Consider the following 20,913-nt stretch of genomic DNA (forward strand, 5'->3'; position numbering starts at 1 on the left):
TGTGTGATGCAATTCTCAAATCTATGATGTACTTCGTTTGTTCTATGAAATAATATATGCAGTGTTTAAAAAAATAAATTGATTTTATGAAACATTAGATATATTTAAGGTTTATCATAATACCCATTGAAGAAATTCCCAAAAATGAGAAGAATTGTAAATAGGATTATCAACTATAGTGTATCAATTACACTGAGAATAATCTACATACAGGATATAAACAAGCAAATATTGTCCTTTTCAGGGAGATACTTTTTGCTGTCAGTGTCTATAAGAGAATAAGTGAAATAGTAAAGTAAAGACGTGGTTTTGCAAAGATATATTTCACATAAACAAAGCACTTATAATTCATAATTACCACCAATCCAGTACTGTAATCATTTATTAAATATCAATCACCTGCTGAATAAACAAGAGACTTTCTGCAAATTACAAATGTTCCTCCCCCAAAGTTCACAATCTACCATGTGAAACAACCGAATTGTATTTTCAAATTGTTCTTGAGACAATAAAGTAATGTTTAGTGCCATGATATGGCATTCTATATAGCTTTGTAGAAGAGGATAATCATCCAATAATTACTAGGAAGCACAGTTATTTTCAAGTTGCAAACCTACTGATATTAGAGCCTACAAATAGGGATAACCTTGTAAAGAAAAAAGAAAAAAATTCCAATTTACCTCTTACGGGATTTTAATTCTCAATCTGTTACGCTCAAGGCAGAGTGGGATGCCGAAGCAACCTGGTCATCAACTAAATTGCATTGTCAAATCCATCTTCACGTCCTTATTTCATAGTTTCCCGCTCGGGTTACAGCACGAAATCCTTTATATGGACGATAGACCACATTTTGGAGGTCCAATTTATCTATTTTCAAGCCTGATAGACCAATTCCCATGATCTTGAACCCAACAAGGAGAGTGGGAAATTCACGCAAGCAATCCACACCACTTTCTAGCCGAAGAGTCCCTGTTAAACATGGGGTTTTGTCTTTTGGAATTCGACCTATTGACCAGGTGCAAGCCTGTACAGCACATAATCTTGAATGCCTTAAACTCAGTTGTTAATAAAGAAACTCGAGTCAGATTGATATGAATCATTCTCGACACAAATATTTCCGTAAATTGTTAAACAAGGAACATACAAAATGAAAACCATAAATTCCTACATTTTAAGAGATTAAACATTATAACCATCATTATGCAAATGGAAAATGAGAAATAATGATTGTAACACTTATCCAAATGTCAAGATGCCAAAAGCAGACTAACAATATTGAGTGGATGATTCCACATCAACAATTGGCACAACCAATTCCTTGATTTTGACTGTCCTTTATACTTGAGCTAAAATAAGTTCAAACGAATGTCTTTAAAAAAATACTAGTAAAAGGTAGTGGCTATGAACACAAATTCCTGACTTAAACGCCCAATCTATATGTTTCATGGACTAAGAAAAGTTATGGGAGTTGCAATTGCATCCCCTCCTATATGCGTTGGAAACAAATCTACAGGGGGCTACAAGTTGAAAGGTAGACCAATGTCATCAACCATTCTACAGGGAAAAACCCCAGAGGATTTGAAATGGATAGCAACATAAAAAATAAATATTGAATCATGTAAGAGATTTATTGGGGCAATCTATGGTTGAATCATGAGAGACTGAGATTTATTGGGGTGATCTATGGGATCGTCACACCTATGGAAGTTATAATGGAGAGAAATCATCCATGCTCAGTCTTCTAGATGAAGACAAGAATATTTTCATGGAACTATGTACATAATTCCAAACTCAATCCCCAGGGATTAGCTCAACCAGTTGTTGCCAATGTTGTTGGGCATTTGGCTAGTTCCATGACAGCAGGTGCTCAGTTCAAATCCCCCTAGATTACGTGCCCTAGTCTACACTGATGGGTTACTAGGGATGCCATTCACAAATGTGGGGAGGCATCCCTTCGGTTTCCCTGCAAGATTTTTATTGGTAAAACAAAAGAGATAATTTGAAAATAAATAAATAAAATAAAAACTAAAAAAATTGGGCTTGCAATTACAGGTCCCCATGTACACAGTTTAGTGCTGGAGCTGTGAAAAGCCCTTCTTATGCTATAATATAAAGAAATTGCAGGAGAAAACTGGGATACAATTCAAATAACCCAGAGTCAATTGAAGGCGGATTTTGCAGGATATTGAGGACAGATAAGTTTAAAATATGCAAGTCCATTTGGAAAGGTTGAGCTGCCTTTTAAGTCACGCATTTCTTCTTGGATGGCTCTCAACCATGGCATGGTAGGTAAAGCTTGCCTTCATTTTCCCATACTGACTAACGGTTTATATGTTGTTTGCCAATGACAGCAAACCGTGTTATGTAAAACAAACAAATTATGAGTTAATAGCATAGCACCTTCATAAATTTATAAAGCTAATACCAATAAACTTGAAAACAAACCTTGTTTGTAAGAACATTGAAGCTTCCATGGTTTGCCGTCAAATCTGATGAAACAACTGATGGTGGCAAGGAAAATTGTAAGGCTATTGAATCAATAGGCTTTCCAGGGTCATTGCGCATCCCAACTAATATGTTAACCCGGCAGAGTCCAGCATCTGAAGTTAGTTGTGGCCTTACATATATTGGTGTATTTTTCAGCTTCTTTACCCTAAATGAATGAACACCAAAAGTTACTGTCTAGCACCAATAGTTTCTTCTTAATTTCTCAAATGAAGTCAAAAGTTTCTAATCAACCTAGTGCTACATATAAAACAGAACTCGCAACTAAAACAATGGTATATGCTATTCAAATGTACAGGCCTTCAAGCTTCATTCCAAACCCTTCAACACCTCAACAAACCTGTAACTCATGAGTTTGAACTCCCCATCAGGTGGCACAAATGATAAAACTTGGCGAGTTTCCCATGGTCGAAAACGAACACATGGGTGAAATCTTACATCATTAATAATAGAAGGATTGGCAAATGAAAGTGTTAAATCTGGTATGCCAGAGAGTCGGGAAATCACTTGTACTTCACCATAAACTTCACACTTCACAAGAAATCCATCCCTGAAGCAACATAAACAAATATAGATTGACGTTAAAAATCAAAGTACATTTGAAAAAGAAGATTACGTGCTATGGAAGGTACTCTTGATTAAGATATTTCAAGCAATGTTTTGAACTTGTCCATCAAGGCAAATAGAAATAGCTATAAAAATGAGTTAACATAAGGATCAAAACAGAGTAATATATAGTTACTTTTTGTATCAACAGAAAGTTCCATGATCCGTCTACTATCCTGTCTACTTCCCTGTAATTGTATATTTGGATCCAACCATGCAGATATTATCTACAGGTTAAGAAGAGTATATATGCAGTTGAACACAATGATTTTTAAGAAACTACAAATACTCAAGTTGCTTGCATACTTGTTACTTAAAAGTTAATGAATAAAACAAAACTGTTGTTACAACTGACTGACAATTTCAAATGTTACAACATAAAGTATTAATCCATTAATAGACAATCAAGAAAAACAAAAAGGAAAATGGCGGCAATGGAATCATGCACCTTTGCAAGTAACACATTATTCTTCATGATCAGGAGAGAATAAAAGTTGCATGAAACTCCTATGAATGAAAATCAGTAGCTGCTAGAAATCCACCCGAAGCTCTGGAAAATAATTTACAAAATCCAACCTTACTGATGTTGAACTCTCTTACAATCTAGTAAATATACCCATTACCACTAGCACATGCGCGAAGCAAGGGCATTGGAGCTAGAGGGGACATCTCCACACATTTTAATATACAGTGTTTCAATGGAAATACTTTTGAGGTGCTGTCACTGTTACTGCAAAATCTAGCACCTTAGTGCAAAACCTCACTAAGAATATTCTAGATCAAGGGCAACAATGAGACCAGCCACCATTGTCACCTTAGTAGATGCTCCCCTCCTGTTCTATCGATGGATGTTATCCCCACAAGGAAGGCTTCCCCAATAGATCTCGAAGATTAAGTAACCCAAGAATTCTCAGGCTAAATACCTGCTAAGGATTCTGCTAAATGATACCCTAGGATAATATTCAATAAGGTAGGGCTCTGGGTGAGATGAGGTAGCGAGTTCAAAGAACCCATGGCTAATCTTAGAGGGCCAAGAGAGACTTGGAGATGCTCAAATAGATTCTAAACACATGCTATCTTAAATTTTAGATTGCTGCTATAAATTAGGGGCTATAATAAGGGCAATTTACAGCCTGCAAAATTTATGATAGCAAAAATAAAACAGTCCTGTACAAAAGTCAATGCTTTGTTAAATAAGACGCATGTGCACCACAACGCATAACACAACACAATTGTATGAATGGCTCTCCAAGTATGTTGCACAACTATCTAACCCACAAAAGAAATGGTGCCACTCCAATGGCTCACACTAAAAAATTACAGAACAATACAATTTGCAACACTTTGACGTACAAACAAATCCACTTACACTTGTATACATAGATACATATATACCAAGGATCAAAGTCAGCCAGGTCTACCACACACTGTACAAAAATAAGGTAGGCACCCAACTACCCAATGATTAAAGCTAACTAGGTCAAGGATCAAATTTGACGAAGTCAAATCTCTGCCAATGATCTAACCCATGTCATCAAATTGTGCCATGGCATCAATCTTCTCCAAGTCACCTCCATTGTGCCAAGTCAGCTCTTGTACCAAAAATATTCTACACTCGAATGATCATCACATCAATGCAATCCATGCTCGAGATATGCATGCCATGCCCAACTCAATGCTACAGTTATGCTAATTCAGTATACCCTATTGTAAAATCATCTCCAAGTCTAGTGCACAATAATTTTTCCATTAGAGTTTCTAGTAAGCATGGCCCCCATCTTCCATGTCTCACGACCAAAATTGCCATACTCATCTCCCCACCACGCTCCAGCCTTGAAAACATACTCTGAGCTAGTGCACTCAGGGAGCACCCCTAGGAGTGCACTCTTGACATTTTGGGCATGCTCCTTGTCAATTCGGGAGCATGGTGTTTCCAAGGATGATCACAAAGTTTTGAATTGCGCTCCCCCCATGCTTTGGCCATGCTCCTTGGACACTCCCTAGTTGCTCCCTAGGTTCTCCCTAATGGTAATGCTAAATTCCTAAAGCAAAATTTGGCATTTCTTTTATCTTTCCTTTTCATCCTTTAACTTAAATTTTTAACATTAACATTAGTTGTTCAAGATGTTTTAGAGTCGTTTCAATCTCATCAAACTTTGTATGGAGAAAGTAGAATTTCAAATCCCATTCAAAATTCAGCAACCTTATCAAGATTTCAAGATTCATGGGATTGAGACATTTTCATTGGATTTTATCATGTATGAGGGTATATGATTGGCATTTAATCAAGAGCACCAAGCCCTATATGTATGATTGTTGAACTCCTTTGTCATGGCCTTAGCAAAAAATGTACCCTTCACCCGAACCAAAATCATTGATCAAGCATGTTAAGTTTTTTCTACAATATTTCAAGGCTTCAATTAGTCATCAAAATTTAGTGGTGTCTATGGACATCCCAATTGCCGCTCAATCTAGCAGGGGCCCTAGGAAGAGTACCTAACAGAAAACTACTAGATCAAATGGCAACAATGGGACAAGGACTCACTGTCACCTCAGTCGATGTCCCCTGCTCTTTACGAACTTTCACAGATGGGAGGAGTCTCGGTATGGAGGAAATCACTTCAATGATAGGATCAATGGCAAGGTATAACGTGATTTCCTATGTCCATTCAAAGGAGAGGCTCAATTAATGGTTCAAATACCTCAAGAAAAGTTGAAAGGCTCCCCAAGAAAGACCTACGAAGGATGACCTCGGGGTTAGGAATATTAAAAAATGATGAATTCCTAAGATCAAAACTTCCAAAATCCCTCACTTGTGAAAGATGTGTTTATACTAGGGTTCAAAGTCAGGCAAGGATGGCTCATTCAATGGAAAGATTCAATTAAAGTGTGAGCTTTGGGAGAAGTTAGGGTGACTTTCCATGAAAAAACCCTTGAGAGAAATACTATAAGAGACCTTAAGAGATATATTGTGGTAAAGGCTCATCCAATGATCACCTATAGTTAAGAGAAAAGGTTTCGAATGATGAAATACAAAGGCCAAACCTTCAAGAAATCCCCAAATCAAAGCAGCGTCAACAGTTCCTTCTTGGTGTGATAGCTAGGGCATCAATTTATTTGAAATTCCACCATCAGAATTCGTTCAAAACTGGAGGATGCCTAGAGGAGACATAAATAAAGAAACTCATCAGGACATAATCCTAAAATTCCTCCTCCCTAAAATTTCGCTCCAAGCCCTAGAAAATCTCCTTATCCTTAAGGGATGAAGGAAATTGGAAGAAAAGAGGTGAAAGAAAAATATTTCGTTAAGTTAACGTGATCACCAAGGATCTAGGACCAGTGCCTGGCTATTGGGAAGATTGAAGTCAAAATGATTAAGATTTAGGAACCTCATTCTTCAAGGAGGCCTAAAGAAGCAGCTACGCTCTTCATGGATGCAACTTCACAACAACTTTAGACTTTTATACTTCGATATGCAATATTTGATGGAGTTTCAAGGTAAAAGGTGGACAAACTACCCCTAGGAAAATTCGTTCTTCTTTCCAAGATGAATAACATATGCAACGAGCCAAAATTACAAGTGTTTCATAAATTCACATTAATTTTTAGGGAACAAGTAAAATAATGACATAGCATTCCATACATTAAACATGAAACATCATGAAATTTGCATGAAAAGAGCACTTATGTGACAAAAAGAATATATCCATCCATAAACTTGTCAAATAGAAGCTCCAAGAGAGATAGCGAAAATATTCCACACATCAAAATGCATTTAATCATCCAAATCCTATGTTGCCAGGAAACGTGGGTTCGGGGACGGGGACGGGGACGGGGATGGGGACGGCATTTTTGGAAACAAGGTGCGTGGATTCGTCGGGTACTATAATAATATTAAATTTTAATAATTATATTTTATAAATTATAAATTTATAAATTATAATTAATAATATATATGAAATTTGAATTTGTATATTTTTTCAACTTTAAACAAGAAAACTTTAATCATTTAAACATGCACATCATTGAACATTCAACATTGACATTGAAATTTCAAAATTTATCACCAAAAAACCGTTCATTATTTACATATTAATAAGAATCATGAATCATGATATATGTCCATTGTCATACTACATTCAAAATTTGCCTTAAGGCATCTTCAAACATGAACTAGGAAATTTTAGAATACTAAAATAAAAATACTAAATATCTAAAGCCTAAGGAACAATGGCTTCCTCAAAGACCAAAAAACTGGAAAATACAAGTTATTTGACCTCCAATATTATTGCATCCCTTTTTATTAAAAAAGAACTAATAGGTATAAGAACCGAGGCTGCTTGGAAGTGGGAACCAGAGTGGGGGACACAATTTTTAGAAGTTTCCAGATCAAGAGCTTTTTTTATACTATATATATTTTGAATCATTACATATAAATTTTGTGGTTTTTTTTTTCAGGCTTGTGGCTACATTAAAGTATAAATTATGGCTGCTGGCAACATATATTTCACTGCTGTCCCACCAAACACACAAGGCAGCCCAATAAAATAAAGTTTAAAATGTTGAGCCTTTGAGAACTCAAAATACTTTAGGATTTTTGAGTGTACTCCTGATTTTGCAGGAAACTTGGCTAGTGTATCTCAGTCAGCTGTGTGTGACAAAATCTGTCCCAAGTTTCACCAAAATAGTTGAGTCTAGCATTTACTTAAGTAAATGTTGGACTCGCTGCTTTGGCATTAGACATCTTAGTATCTTACAATGTTACATGTAAATTCTTATTTTATGTTTGAATTTTTGAAATAACTTATAAAGTTATAAGTAGCATAAACATGTCATTCATGCATGGCATATCCTAGTATGTATTTTCAAAATATAGTTTTTTTTATGAAGAACCCCCCGAAGAACCTGAAGAACCCAAAGAATCCAACCCGAAGAACCCGAAGAACCCAAGAACCCATTAAAGGAAAAGAACCCATTTTTTTTTGAAGAACCCAGTTCTTCATGTAAGAACCCGGTTCTTCTCGGTTCTTCAGGGAAGAACCCGTACCCGAATCCAGTACTTAGGTGCGGGAACCCGGGACGGATTCGAGAACCCCACCCTCGGGTGCTGGAACCCGTGCAACATAGTCCAAATCATTCCACAAATTGTAGGTGCGAAATCTTTAGAAAGATATATCCTAAATCCAAGTGATGATGAGAGATCAAATGATCCTCTCTTATATTTATATGATCCTCCAAGGGATTCGAATGGCATAATTATGCCTAATAATAGCCCTATAATAAAAATAATGTGCAAAATAGCATCCTTTTGGTGACAAGCCCACCAAATAGCTCTATAATATGGAAAATAATTCTCTCAAGAGGGTTGAAATCACAATACAATAGCTAGGAGGGTTGTTGGAAGGATTAGTGAAATTCCTCATGTATAGGATGGCTCCAATAACAGTTGTGAAGGGGGTGGCCCCTTGATCTCCAAGAAAATGACCTATGGTGCTCCCAAGTGGTTGTGGGGGCACAAAAGCATCCTCATGGGTCTCCAACTGAATCGAACAAGCATGTATCCCATTTTCAAAGGCTGGAACAATGATGAAAGCCTTTCCTTGTCTCCCATGGTGAGACAAAACCCCATTTAGGCTCTAGATCAACTGCCAAGTGTGTGGTGCAAGTGTGTAGCTGGTTGGGCAAGGTGGTCCAGGACCTAGGTGCATCATCATCATCAAATAAGTCAGACACAAGCGAGAAATGAATGGTGTTGAAGGATCCCATGGCATGGATATCTGCTCTCTACTATAGTGGAGACCCATGGCCTCAACGCACACCCTACAAATGCCAATATGATTCTCTGGAGGGCATGGACCCTGTATAGAGAGACCAAACCCCAAGGTGAAGACCCACCTGCAATTCTGTATAAGATCCAATGTGTCTCCTCACCTTACAGTACAACAATTCATTAGTGCAATTGAGCAAATGAGGTTACAAATCATGGAACCAAGTGGACACTTCATGTTGATTTTTGGTAGCATCGGATGTGCTCTAGCCATGCAAATTGGTGGAGAAGCTAAGGCACATGAGTTCTCCAAAACCCAGAAATCGTTTGGAGAAATTCCACCCAAATGAAGAGATATTAAAATAATTAATATTTTTAATGGAATTCCTAAGTCTAAACTTAGGAAAATTAAAATATTAATGTGTATTAATATAAAATGGATGAGAAAGTTCTAAGAGACGAGGATAAAGGCAGATCTAATCTTAGCCGTTGATTAGGGACTTAATCTCGGCCATTGAATCATCAACAGGAAAAGTATAAGAGGAGGCTTGAGGGTCAATTAGAGACACACCAAGTTGATCAACGAATTTGATTTTCTGGGGCAGGGTTTGCTGAGAAATCGAGTTAATGATATGTTACGGCAAGGGGCAGTTCGGCAGAAGACCGAGAATACATAGCAGAGAGGCAGAGAGAGTGTCAGAGAGACAACGTAGAGGCAGTCTGGGCTAACGCAGAGGCAGCCAGAGCTGACGCAAAGGCTTGGAGGGCCAGCGCTGAGGACGCAGGAGGCCGAGAAGCTGACGCAGGTAGACACAGAGGCTAGTAGAGCTGATGCTAGGCAGAAAGAACTGCATTGTGGTGTTTTCATGGGGCAGGCTAAGAGCTGAGAGGCAGACGCAAAGACGTAGAGGGTGACGCAGTCCCTGGAGGGTGACTCAGTTCTAGAGCGTAGCTTGGAGCATCTTTCGCTGTCCAGCTAAGGAACAACTGAAGTTGCTATGGGACCAATCATCTGATTGCTGATTAGTTGGAATATCCATCTCTGGAGAAAGTTACTTATACCAAGGAAAATCTCTGTAGGGTGAGCCATTTCTAGCACCCTAGTTGTATTAAAAAAACTACATAATAATAAAACCCTCATATCCGTTGCATCGGTTTTCCCTCATTGGGTTTTTCCGGGGACGATTGTCCAAATATAACGGTGTCCCTTGGGTTGTCTCAGTTTATTTCAGTTGTTGATCTGTATATGTGTGAAGGCTACATGTGTGTTTATTTCAGTATTTATATTAATAAATAACTTGTTAATGGAAAGAACAAGTAGGAGATAATAAACCAGATAATGCAGTAGGGATTTATGATGTTTCAGACTTGGAAATTTCCACACTCTATAGTGGCATGCCCTTCCATAATGGGCTTTTAGAGTGTAAAGGTGTCTCCAAGTTCAAGAAGGAGGTTAATAAAGAACCCTATTAGGTGGTTTCAACCCCTAGGGGAGTGATAGGTGCATGGTACATCCGTCATATCGCAGGTGTCATGTGATATAATGATGGAACAGAGTGGGGCATCAGGAGAAGAATCCAAGCCACATGCCATAGTACAAGGGTAGCTATGATGAGAGAAGCGCACATTTGTGTGTATAGATGTAGGAGGTTGCAATCGTGGTACAAGAGTTACCCCAACCTTTGTTTTTCCACCCTTCTTCATATGCCTTTTGCCTTTTATTGATTTTTTTAAAAACTACTCGAGGCTCCAAGGAATGAGAGCATGATGTGAATGATATAGCAGTGAATACCCCCTTAAGGTTGGGCAGCTCATCGCCCACCAGGGGTTGCGACAATCATGGGTTCCTTTATGATGCAAGGGGCTCATATAGGGGCCCTAGGAACTAGGGTGATGAACATAATGGAGGTAGAGCTCATGCTTGGCTTTTGACCATGTTGACCACTAGAGTGGTACCTGATGATTATATGAAGACTCCATGCCCAAGGATGATCCAGAGGACATTTGTGCCATCAGATATCATCAGTCAACAGAGTTTTTTAACTCTACTTCTATGTTCTCATCATATTTCTTGTACCAAGATTCCACACCTTGCAGGAAATTGTAATAAGTGATACTAGTAATGATGAGTTTTTGTGTCTGTAACAGGCCTAGGATGTTGGAACTCAATTAGCAAACGAGTACACCTTGGAGTATTTTTTTATCTGGTTAATTATCCCTTCTTTTTCAGAGGTGGATAATTTTCTGAGTTTTTCACTCACATTTTACCCCAAAGCCAGGGTGACGATTTGAAGGTTGAGCCCCTAAAACATCTTAGTGTCTAGAGTCAATGTATATTACCATACTAGATCACACAAAAAAAATTGTGGAATTTGGTTAGGTCTAAGTAGTCATTTTAAAATTTTTTAAATTTTCCGCACTGCGGAAATTGCTAATAAAATTGTATTTGTAATGTAATAAGTGATGTCTATAGAAGTTGTATGGGGCGTAATGAAATTTGCACCTCTCACCTTAAATTTTCTATTGACACTTTGATGGGTTAAAAATGTGTTTTGAACCCTCAAAACCCACTTTTCCTAGGTTTATTGGCAAATTTGACAATTAATTAAGCCAAAAATTAAATAAATAGATAAAAATAAATATCTACACATGCTAAATGTTGTGGAAATGAGGTGAAAAATTATGGGGGAGAATTTGGGAGAATATTTGGTGGAGATTTTTTGTGAGAAATTGTCCCCACATGGGTTACCACCCATATACAATTGTCATTCTATCATAAAATTCGAATTTGGCACATAAGGGAAGAAGAAAATGATGTCCACTTGCTAGAATTCGATTTTTACACTTGGCATTGGAGCTCCATTCAACAAACTCAGATTTCTCTTTGGGATTGTCACCTCATACCACTTGTTTAAACACTTCTACATTGGAATTAACTCCAATGCCATTTGTCATTATCATTCTTGATTGGGATTTGCTCCCAACTCTCTATATAATAGAGCCATGGGCTCTCATATTGTATCATGTAATACGCTATTGGGCTTGAGGAGACTCTATCATTTTGTACTTGCATACTTTCTTAATATAATCAAGACTTTGGGCTATCTGGCTGGTGTTCTCTTGGTGTTATGAGGTGATGTTTTTTCATACTACTGCTATTGTGTTTAATTTCTTTTGCATGTTGAATTAATATTAGTTTATGCTTGCCATCTTGCTTGGATTGATGTGTGCAAGTTATCTTGCACATATCATTAATTTAGAATAGTATTCTAGGGATAAGTTTGCCAAATCATTTTAGGAGGAATGCTTGGTTTATCTTATTCATTATATTGCTCTAATCTTGTGTAAACTAATATGTGTTCAAGTGTGTAGGAAAGATCTTTTGTATTGTGTATATAAATCCATCAAGAAGTAGGAGAAATCTCAATTAGATCAACTCACTCATAGAGTCACAACAATTCAAGACAGCCATTTTTTCGCTCCAAGTTTTCCATCCAACGAAAAGAAAAAGGGATTTTTCTTAGTCTATAGCTACTTGATCATCCATTTAGAATTTAAAATACTTCTTTGGTTCTAGTTCTTTCAAAGTTATATCTCCTATTCAAGAGTCATTTATAAATCTAGTCAAGTATGGGGGTTCACTCCCATTACTTGAGCTAAGTACTTTCTAAATTAAATTCTATGTTTAGTTTTGGTTTCTTTTTCCTAATTTCACGCTGACAAATGGTATTTTTTTTGTGTTTTGCAGCCCATAGGCTTGAGCATTGGGCAGCAAAGAGCTTGAGGAGAAGCTTTGGAAAACTACTCACTCGTGTGTATCCAGGGCCCCCTCACGCTATCCAAAGACTGATTTCTAGGGAGGCCAAAAGCACTTGGGAGAGAGTAGCAAACTCATTTAGGCCATGGGCTTTTTGAGTCTTGTGAATCTCTTTTGGAGAGTTTTTTCCATCTTCAAGTTTGTTGTTGTTATATTTTTGGGGAGAGAGTCTAGCTTTGTTAGAATCTCATCTTTGTAAACGTCTCTCTCGTATTGTGGGCTGCCCTCTTAGAGACATTTTTACCCGCTTTAAGCGCTAATAAAAGATAAAAAATTTGTTGGAGGGAGCTTGGGATTTTTCCCATGGCATCCCCCTTCATCATTTAGAGGAGGGATTCTTGTGGGTGGCCTAATCTTGCTTTTAGTTTTTTCTTAGCTTTCTAGCTTTTAATTTCATATTGTGCATGCTTAAAATCAACACATTTCACTCCACATACAAATTTTTACTAATCTTGTATTTAAATTCCCACATGCATACGCTCTCAAGTTTTGCAAACTATCTCTTTGAAGCATTTGCATTTGCATTAGTTTAATTTGGGGAATTAACACAATTTGCACTTCATCTAGGCATTTTAGTATAGGAAGGCCTTAAGCCTCATTAAAACTTACCTCCAACTTAAGTTGGTTGAAAAGACTTTTAAGGACCCTCTACCTCTATTGACTCCTCATTGTGAGATCCAAACATTTGGGCGAAGATGGGGTCTAAGGACTAGAGTTCAATTGTAACTTTACCTTAGCACTAATAAATCAAATAAACCAAGAACTCATTCCATCATAATTTCTTTGTTTGCAAAGTTCTTAAATTTCTTGCTATCTTGATGGTTTAAAGTCTCACATACAATTGAAGGCTTTTCTCACTAACTTGTAGGTAGGTGTAGGCGGCCGGGTCAACATTTTTGGCGCCGTTGTCGGGGACAAGTCTTCTTGTACTTGGGAAATACGACTAACTTTTGGTTTTTGCATGTCGGATTTTAGAGTTAGATTCCTATTCAAGTGGCAACTCCACTTATTTCATTTTTTGCAAGGATTTCTGCTTGAAGCTTGCTTCTTGTAGATTTCTTGTTAATCTTGGACAAAAGCCTCTCTTTGGTATCCATTTGCTCTTTCGAGTTCAAGCGAGCATGACATCATGAATGATTTGTTCGCCCCTTGTGATTTTACTAACATTTCAGGCTATCTAAATTTCATTTCAGATGAAGCCATTGAGGCTATTGAAGAGTTGCCTAGTTTTCTAGGTAACAATGCCATCAGTACTGAAACTCACCTTAGGAATTTCCACCTTTGTGTGAGCAAATGGTGCCATGATATTAACCATGAGGACGTTAAAATGAGACTTTTCATCTTTTCATTAGATGGCGATGCTATGGATTGGTTCATAGACTTACCTGCTAACAATTTTGATTCTCTAGAATCAATCATTGATGCCTTTGAAGAAAAATATGGAGATGAAAGAAAGATCAAAACTCAAGAAAATGAGAATGATAAGGATCTCATCAAGGGGTTGACTCGAATGATTAAGGATATGCAACTCAACCAAGCTCAACCCATTAGACCATGGATGAAAATCATGCACAAGCAATAAAGGCCATGGAAGTACATCATTCTAATTAGATGACCTCTATTCAAAACAGGTTGCTCGCCATGGAAGAAAAACAAGTGCAATTAATCAACACCATGGAAACGAATCATGCCAAGGAAATAAGTGTTATGAAGGTTAATCAGGTCACTTTTCAGAATAGGTTGGATGAAATGGAAAGATTACAGGTACAAAAATTCCAACTTAGGTTAAATGACAAATGGAAAAAGAATAAAGAAACAAATCATAAACCTCCCGATCCACTGAAGCAATCTTCATCTCATTATGAGGAGGTCATTTACTCTATTGAAAAATGGCTAATTTATGGAGACATGGATAGCAAGGAAACTAAGGGAAATCAGGTTTATACTTATGAGATTGATCCATCACCCATGTCAGCAGAGAAGCAGAATGGACAAAGGCAGGTCAAAGAAGTCTTGAATACTTCGAATTTTCCATTAGAGCATCTTCAAAATCGGGCAGAAACGTCTACATCAACACCACAATCTATTAAGAAGAAAATAAAAAAGCGGAAAGGATTTGGTAAATCTGATGACCATGTACAAAACAGTGTTGGGATAGATCAAAGTCCTAAGATATTCAAAATTGGACAAGGCACATCAGAAAAACCACCAATGGATCTGCCCAAAAGTAAGCAGGTTCTCAGCATGAACTTCATTGAGCACATCTGATGCCATGGGACATCTTTTTGTATCATATTTCTAACCTTATCCCTTGTCATTTTTTTTAATTAGTTTTATTTCAAGAATAAATTGCCATTTATGCTCTTAGAATAAATTTCCATTTCTTCATTTCTGTACTTGATTTCATTTTATGATATTTTGAATGGATACTGCTAAGGCGAATAATTATCCCTTCTTTTTCAAAGGCAAATAATTTTCTGGGTTTTTTCACTCACGTTTTACCCCAAAGTCGGGGTGACGGTTTGAAGGTTGAGCTCCTAACACATCTTAGTGTTTAGAGTCGATGTATATTACCATATTAGATCACACAAAAAATTTCGTGGAATTTGGTTAGGTCTAAAGTAGTCATTTTTTAATTTTTTAGATTTTCCACACTATAGAAATTGCTAATAAAATTGTATTTGTAATGTAATAAGTGATGTGTATAGAAGTTGTATGGGGTATGAATAATGAAATTTGCACCTCTCACTCTCAACTTTCTACTATGACACACTTTGATGGGTTAAAAATGTGTTTTGAACTCTCAAAAACCACTTTTCCTACGTTTAGTGTGAAATCTAGCAATTAATTAAGCCATAAATTAAATAAATGGAAAAAAATAAATATCCACACATGCTAAATGTTGTGGAAATATGGTGGAAAATTATGGGGGGGTTAAAAGTCCCAAGGTGATGTGGATTCCTAAAATCAAGGAAATGACATGTGCTCAAATAAAATTGAATTTTTGGCATTAAAGGAGAAAGTTGCTTACTTGGAAATTCAAATTTGTGAATTTAATGCATATTTCGGAGGATTTGGGAGAATATTTAGTGGAGATTTTTGTGGGAAATTGTCCCCACATGGGTTACCACCCATATACACTTGTCATTCTATCATAAAATTTGAATTTGGCACATAAGGGGAGCAGAAAATAATGTCCACTTGCCAGAATTCGATTTTTACAGTTGGCATTGGAGCTCCATTCAATAAATTCGAATTTCTCTTTGGGATTGTCACCTCATGCCACTTGTTTAATCACTTCTACATTGGGATTGGCTCCAATGCCACTTGTCATTGTCATTCTTCATTGAGATTTGCTCCCAACTCTCTATATAATAGAGTCATGGGCTCTCATATTGTATCATGTAATAAGCTATTGGACATGAGGAAACTCTGTCATTTTGTACTTGTATACTTTCTTAATATAATCAAGACTTTGGGGCTATTTGGCTGGTGTTCTCTTGACATTATGAGGTGATGTCCTTTCATACTACTGATATTGTGTTTAATTTCTTTTGCATGTTGAATTAATATTAGTTTATGCTTGCCATTTTGTTTGGATTGATGTGTGCAAGCTATCTTGCACATATCATTGATTTAGAGTAATATTCTAGGGATAAGCTTGCCAATTCATTTTAGGAGGAATGTTTGGTTTATCTTATTCATTATATTGCTCTAATCTTGTGCAAACTAATACATGTTCAAGTGTATAGGAAAGATCTTTTGTATTGTGTGTAGGAATCCATCTGGAAGTGGGAGAAATCTCAATTAGATCAACTCACTCCTAAAGTCAAAGCGATTTAAGACTCAGCCATTTTTTCGCTCCAAGTTTTCCGTCCAACGAAGAGAAAAAATGAGTTTTCTTAGTCTATAGCTACTTGATCATCCGTTTAAAATTCAAAATATTTCTTTGGTTCCAGTTCTTTCAAAGTTATATCTCCTATTCAAGAGTCATTTCTAAAGCTAGGCAAGTACAGGGGTTCACTCCCATTACTTGAGCTAGTACTTTGTAAATTAAATTCTAAGTTTAGTTTTGATTTCTTTTTCCTAATTTCACACTGACAATTGGTATTTTTTTGTGTTTTGCAGCCCATAAGCTTGAGCATTGGGCAACAAGGAGCTTGAGGAGAAGCTTTGGAAAACTACTCACTCGTGTGTATGCAGGACCCCCTCACACTGTCCAAAGACTGATTTCTAGGGAGGCCATAAGCACTTGGGAGAGAGTTGCAAACTCATCTAGGTCGTGGGCCTTTTGAGCCTTGTGAATCTCTTTTGGAGAGTTTTTTCCATCTTCAAGTTTGTTGTTGTTATATTTTTGGGGAGAGAGTCTAGCTTTGTTAGAGTCCCATCTTTGTAAAGATCTCTCTCGTATTGTGGGCTGCCCTCTTAGAGGCATTTTTACCCGCTTTAAGCACTAATAAAAAATTAAAAAATTATTGGAGGGAGCTTGGGATTTTTCTCATGGCATCCCCCTTCCTCATTTAGATGAGGGATCCTTATGGGTGGCCTAATCTTGTTTTTAGTTTTTTCTTAGCTTTCTAACTTTTAATTTCATATTGTGCATGCTTAAAATCAATACATTTTACTCCACATGCAAATTTTTACTAATCTTGAATTTAAATTCCTACATGCATACGCTCTCAAGTTTTGCAAACTATTTCTCTTTGAAGCATTAGTTTAATTTGGGGAATTAACAAAATTTGCACTTCATCTAAGCATTTTAGTATAGGAAGGCCTCGACCCTTATTAAAACTTTCCTCCGACTTAAGTTGGTTGAATAGACTTTTAGGGACCCTCTACCTCTATTGACTCCTCGTTGTGAGATCCAAACATTTGGGCAAGGATGAGGTCTGAAGACTAGAGTTCAATTGTAACTTTGCCTTAACACTAATTAATAAAATAAACCAAGAACTCATTCCATCATATTTGTTTTGTTTGCGAATTTCTTTAATTTTTTGCTATCTTGATGGTTTAAAGTCTCACATGCAAACCTTATTTCAAAAAGCACTTTGGATGCAAGCATTGTAATTTCTTTTAATTTTGCAACAAGTTTAATTTTCTTGTACTTGGAAATTGAATCATCTTTTGGTTTAATTGCATATTGTCATAAATGGTTGATTTCACTTTCAAGTACTATTATTTTTGGTTGCAAACTTAATTGCATGGTATCATCTTGGTCTAACATTTGAGTTCTTTTTGTATCCTTTTGAGCAAGATAGTTTCCATGCTTTGATTTGTAGACTTATTCATCTTGAAAGCATTTATAATATCTTCTATTAACTATTTAGTGTTTCGTTTTCCAGGGTTATTTTGGCTTTCCATTTGAAAGCATTTCACTTTATTTTAAGCAAAATACAATTTCATTTCTTAAAGAGCAATACTTTGAAGGCACTAGTTGTTTATGTATCTCATGATTATCTTATGTATTTATGGTTATTGCTCATATCAGTTTTGCTTATAAATCTTAAAGAAATAATCTATTTAACTCTAACAACTCTCCTAGAAACTCACATCTTTTAACTTAACTTTTCATTTGGGACCACCCCCCATAGCTAACCTAGTAGATAGCTCAAACAGAGAGAGAGGGGATTTAGTGTGATAGCCCTTTCTCTTAGTTCCTTGCCACCAACCACACCTTGTGGTGTTGAAGGCTTTTCTCATTGACTTGTAGGTAGGTGTAGGTGGCAGGGTTAACAACCCACATGCTAAATTTTTATGTCCTGGCCATCTTTTGTATTTTATATTACAATTCCTGTTGTAAGTGGCCAAATTATGCTTTTAACTTCTTTTTTTTAGCTACATCAACCTTCGGGGCATCGTTCCAAGCTCAACCCAAAGTGTGGACAAGGGGGGGGGGGGACTAACTCCTTGTGGACCCAATGGACAAATGTGGACCCTGATGAGAAATATGTGAAAAGTGGTTGTAATGAGCACAGGGGAGTGACATATGTCATGTCGAAAAGCAAAACCACAACCAAATTCGGGGTTTGCCAATTAGTGCCACTCCTAAGCTAGTAGCTAATAGAGGAGATCCCACAGACTAGGATACAAGGTTAACCGCCAAGTTGGACAAGGGGACAAGAGCGCAGACCAAGCCCATTCTTTCCACCGAATTCCCCCACTAATCCATGCCCAAAAGTGTCCATAATAAATAAGCAAAAACACCCAACTACATAATGAATGCCATACCTTCGAGGTTGGAAGGCCCACCTTCAAACGTACGACCATGACAAATGGGCAAGGGTACATAATGGTTGGCTTAGGTGGCAAATATGGTGGGACATCAAGTTATATGGGGGCTGCAAGGGACTGTTGGTTGCCAGCTGAAGACAATCTAGCAGAAAAATTTCTCCTATGAGTGTCACCCATTGGTGGTGGGTAACAGTCCCTAAAGAATCGAGGTACAAACAAAGAACAGAAAAGAGGGAAAGAATGAAGGATGATACCAATGATAAGGATCTCGATATAACTGATGGTGGAACATTGCTTGACAAGGAGTTGTGGAACATGCATAATGATGCTACCCCACAGCTAAAAGATTTGGTAACCTGCGTACTTTCACAATTGGTGAACACTTCTTCTATAGAGAGATGTTTGGGAACTAGCTCATTTCATTTTTTTGGACCTCTTGGTCTTCAAATTTCAGTGTGAAGATAGCCTATTTCGTAAGCATAACTATTGCCTCATGTTATTGTTGACAGTTGCTAGATAACCTATTTCATCCGATAAGTTAATCACCTACTTTCTATTATATCACTTAAAAATTTGTACGTTTGTTTGATACAATCTAGATTTTAGATGTTTGATGCTCAAATGATTAATCATTAATGTACTATGGATGTCATTTCTATCTTCATTGATGTACAAATATACATCTTTCCATATATTCTACAACTCTCTAGTCCCAAGGATCTTTGGAAAATGGTGCTCCTCCAAGGACCAAGACAATCTAGTCTCAAGGATTTTTGGAAAATGGCACTCCTAACACTCCCACTCCATTCTGTGCTCCAGCAATCTTGCTTACAATTCAAGTCAATGGACAGGAAAAATTATTCCATGTTCATGCATTTAAATCATCTTCACGGTTAACTACTAAGACTCTTCTTCAATGTAATATCCTTCTCTGAGAATTTCCTTACATATAACAAGAGGATCTGCTTGAAATACTTCTCACAACATCAAACAATGCTTATATAGATTATTAGAGTTAGATTTATTTGTTTGTTTGTTTATTTATTTATTTAATGTAAACATTATCCATTTTAGTGCAATGCAATATTCTTTCAGTTTCTATTTATGCAATTGTTTTTTGACAACCAGTGTTCTTTACTGGATTTAGTTAGGGTGAGTGAGTACCGATTCTCTAGGTTAATACATCAAACCATATGAACCCATAAGATTCACAAAGCAGCAGATTATTTGAGATGATAGGAAAAACTACATTAGAAATTTGAATAAGCCGAGCAAGATGATATACAAATACCTGTTGATAATGGCATCAATTTCTTCTACAAGGTCAACATAAACTTCATTGTTTGAGTGTTTCAGGTCACTTGCGCGCCATGGAACATTGGATGCAGTGGCACCTGGAAGAGTACTGCTCACACTTGAAGAACCCCCAGTCACAACACTTAACATTCTACTGACAATATTTGGTGGTGCAATCATATCCTTCAAAATATTAGGTTCTGTAGTTAAAGGAAATCCACTATCCATCATCTCATCCAAAAGCTGGAAAACCAGTGAATAATAATAGTTACATTGAGAATTACTTAAATAAACAATATATCAAATAAACAAAAAGAGAATTCCTAGATACATAAACACCTCTAGAAGTTAGTCCCAATCAACATAAAAGAGCTTAAACATGAAGGCTACTCATAACAGTAAACTCAAGTCACAACTCACAAGACAACAATATTCTACTAACTTAGCCAACCAATTTCTATAAAACAACATAAGGAAACAAGTATCCTCCACCAAGAAAACAGATTCAACATTCGATTCAAATAAAACATGTTATTATGATTCTTTGTTTAACTTGCTATGTTGTGGGAATTGCAGTCAAGTCACAAGTTTGGCAAGGACAGAACTTCACAAGAGATTTGGGCTAAGCATGAATTCTACCGCACAGCAATTAAAACAAAAGTGTGGAGTCTGGACTATTATTAACCTCACA

General features: G+C 36.8%; 1 protein-coding gene across 1 annotated transcript in view; it reads right to left on the reverse strand.

Moving 5' to 3' along the window:
- Positions 1-468: 468 nt before the first annotated feature.
- The window catches only part of LOC149169221 (AP-3 complex subunit mu-like), a 154,869-nt gene continuing 134,424 nt past the window's right edge, over positions 469-20,913 (reverse strand). Inside the window, exons 3-6 of the mRNA XM_089428612.1 lie at positions 20,218-20,465; positions 2,846-3,055; positions 2,446-2,653; positions 469-1,024 (exon numbers count right to left, since the gene is read on the reverse strand). Coding sequence (XP_089284738.1) covers positions 779-1,024; positions 2,446-2,653; positions 2,846-3,055; positions 20,218-20,465 — 912 coding nt within the window. The 3' untranslated portion in view covers positions 469-778. The remainder of the gene's footprint in view (positions 1,025-2,445; positions 2,654-2,845; positions 3,056-20,217; positions 20,466-20,913) is intronic.

The sequence above is a fragment of the Pinus tabuliformis genome, chromosome 4_2, assembly GCF_031772625.1.
Source record: "Pinus tabuliformis cultivar Carrire ecotype Pingquan chromosome 4_2, CPIR1, whole genome shotgun sequence".
Lineage (NCBI taxonomy): Eukaryota > Viridiplantae > Streptophyta > Pinopsida > Pinales > Pinaceae > Pinus > Pinus tabuliformis.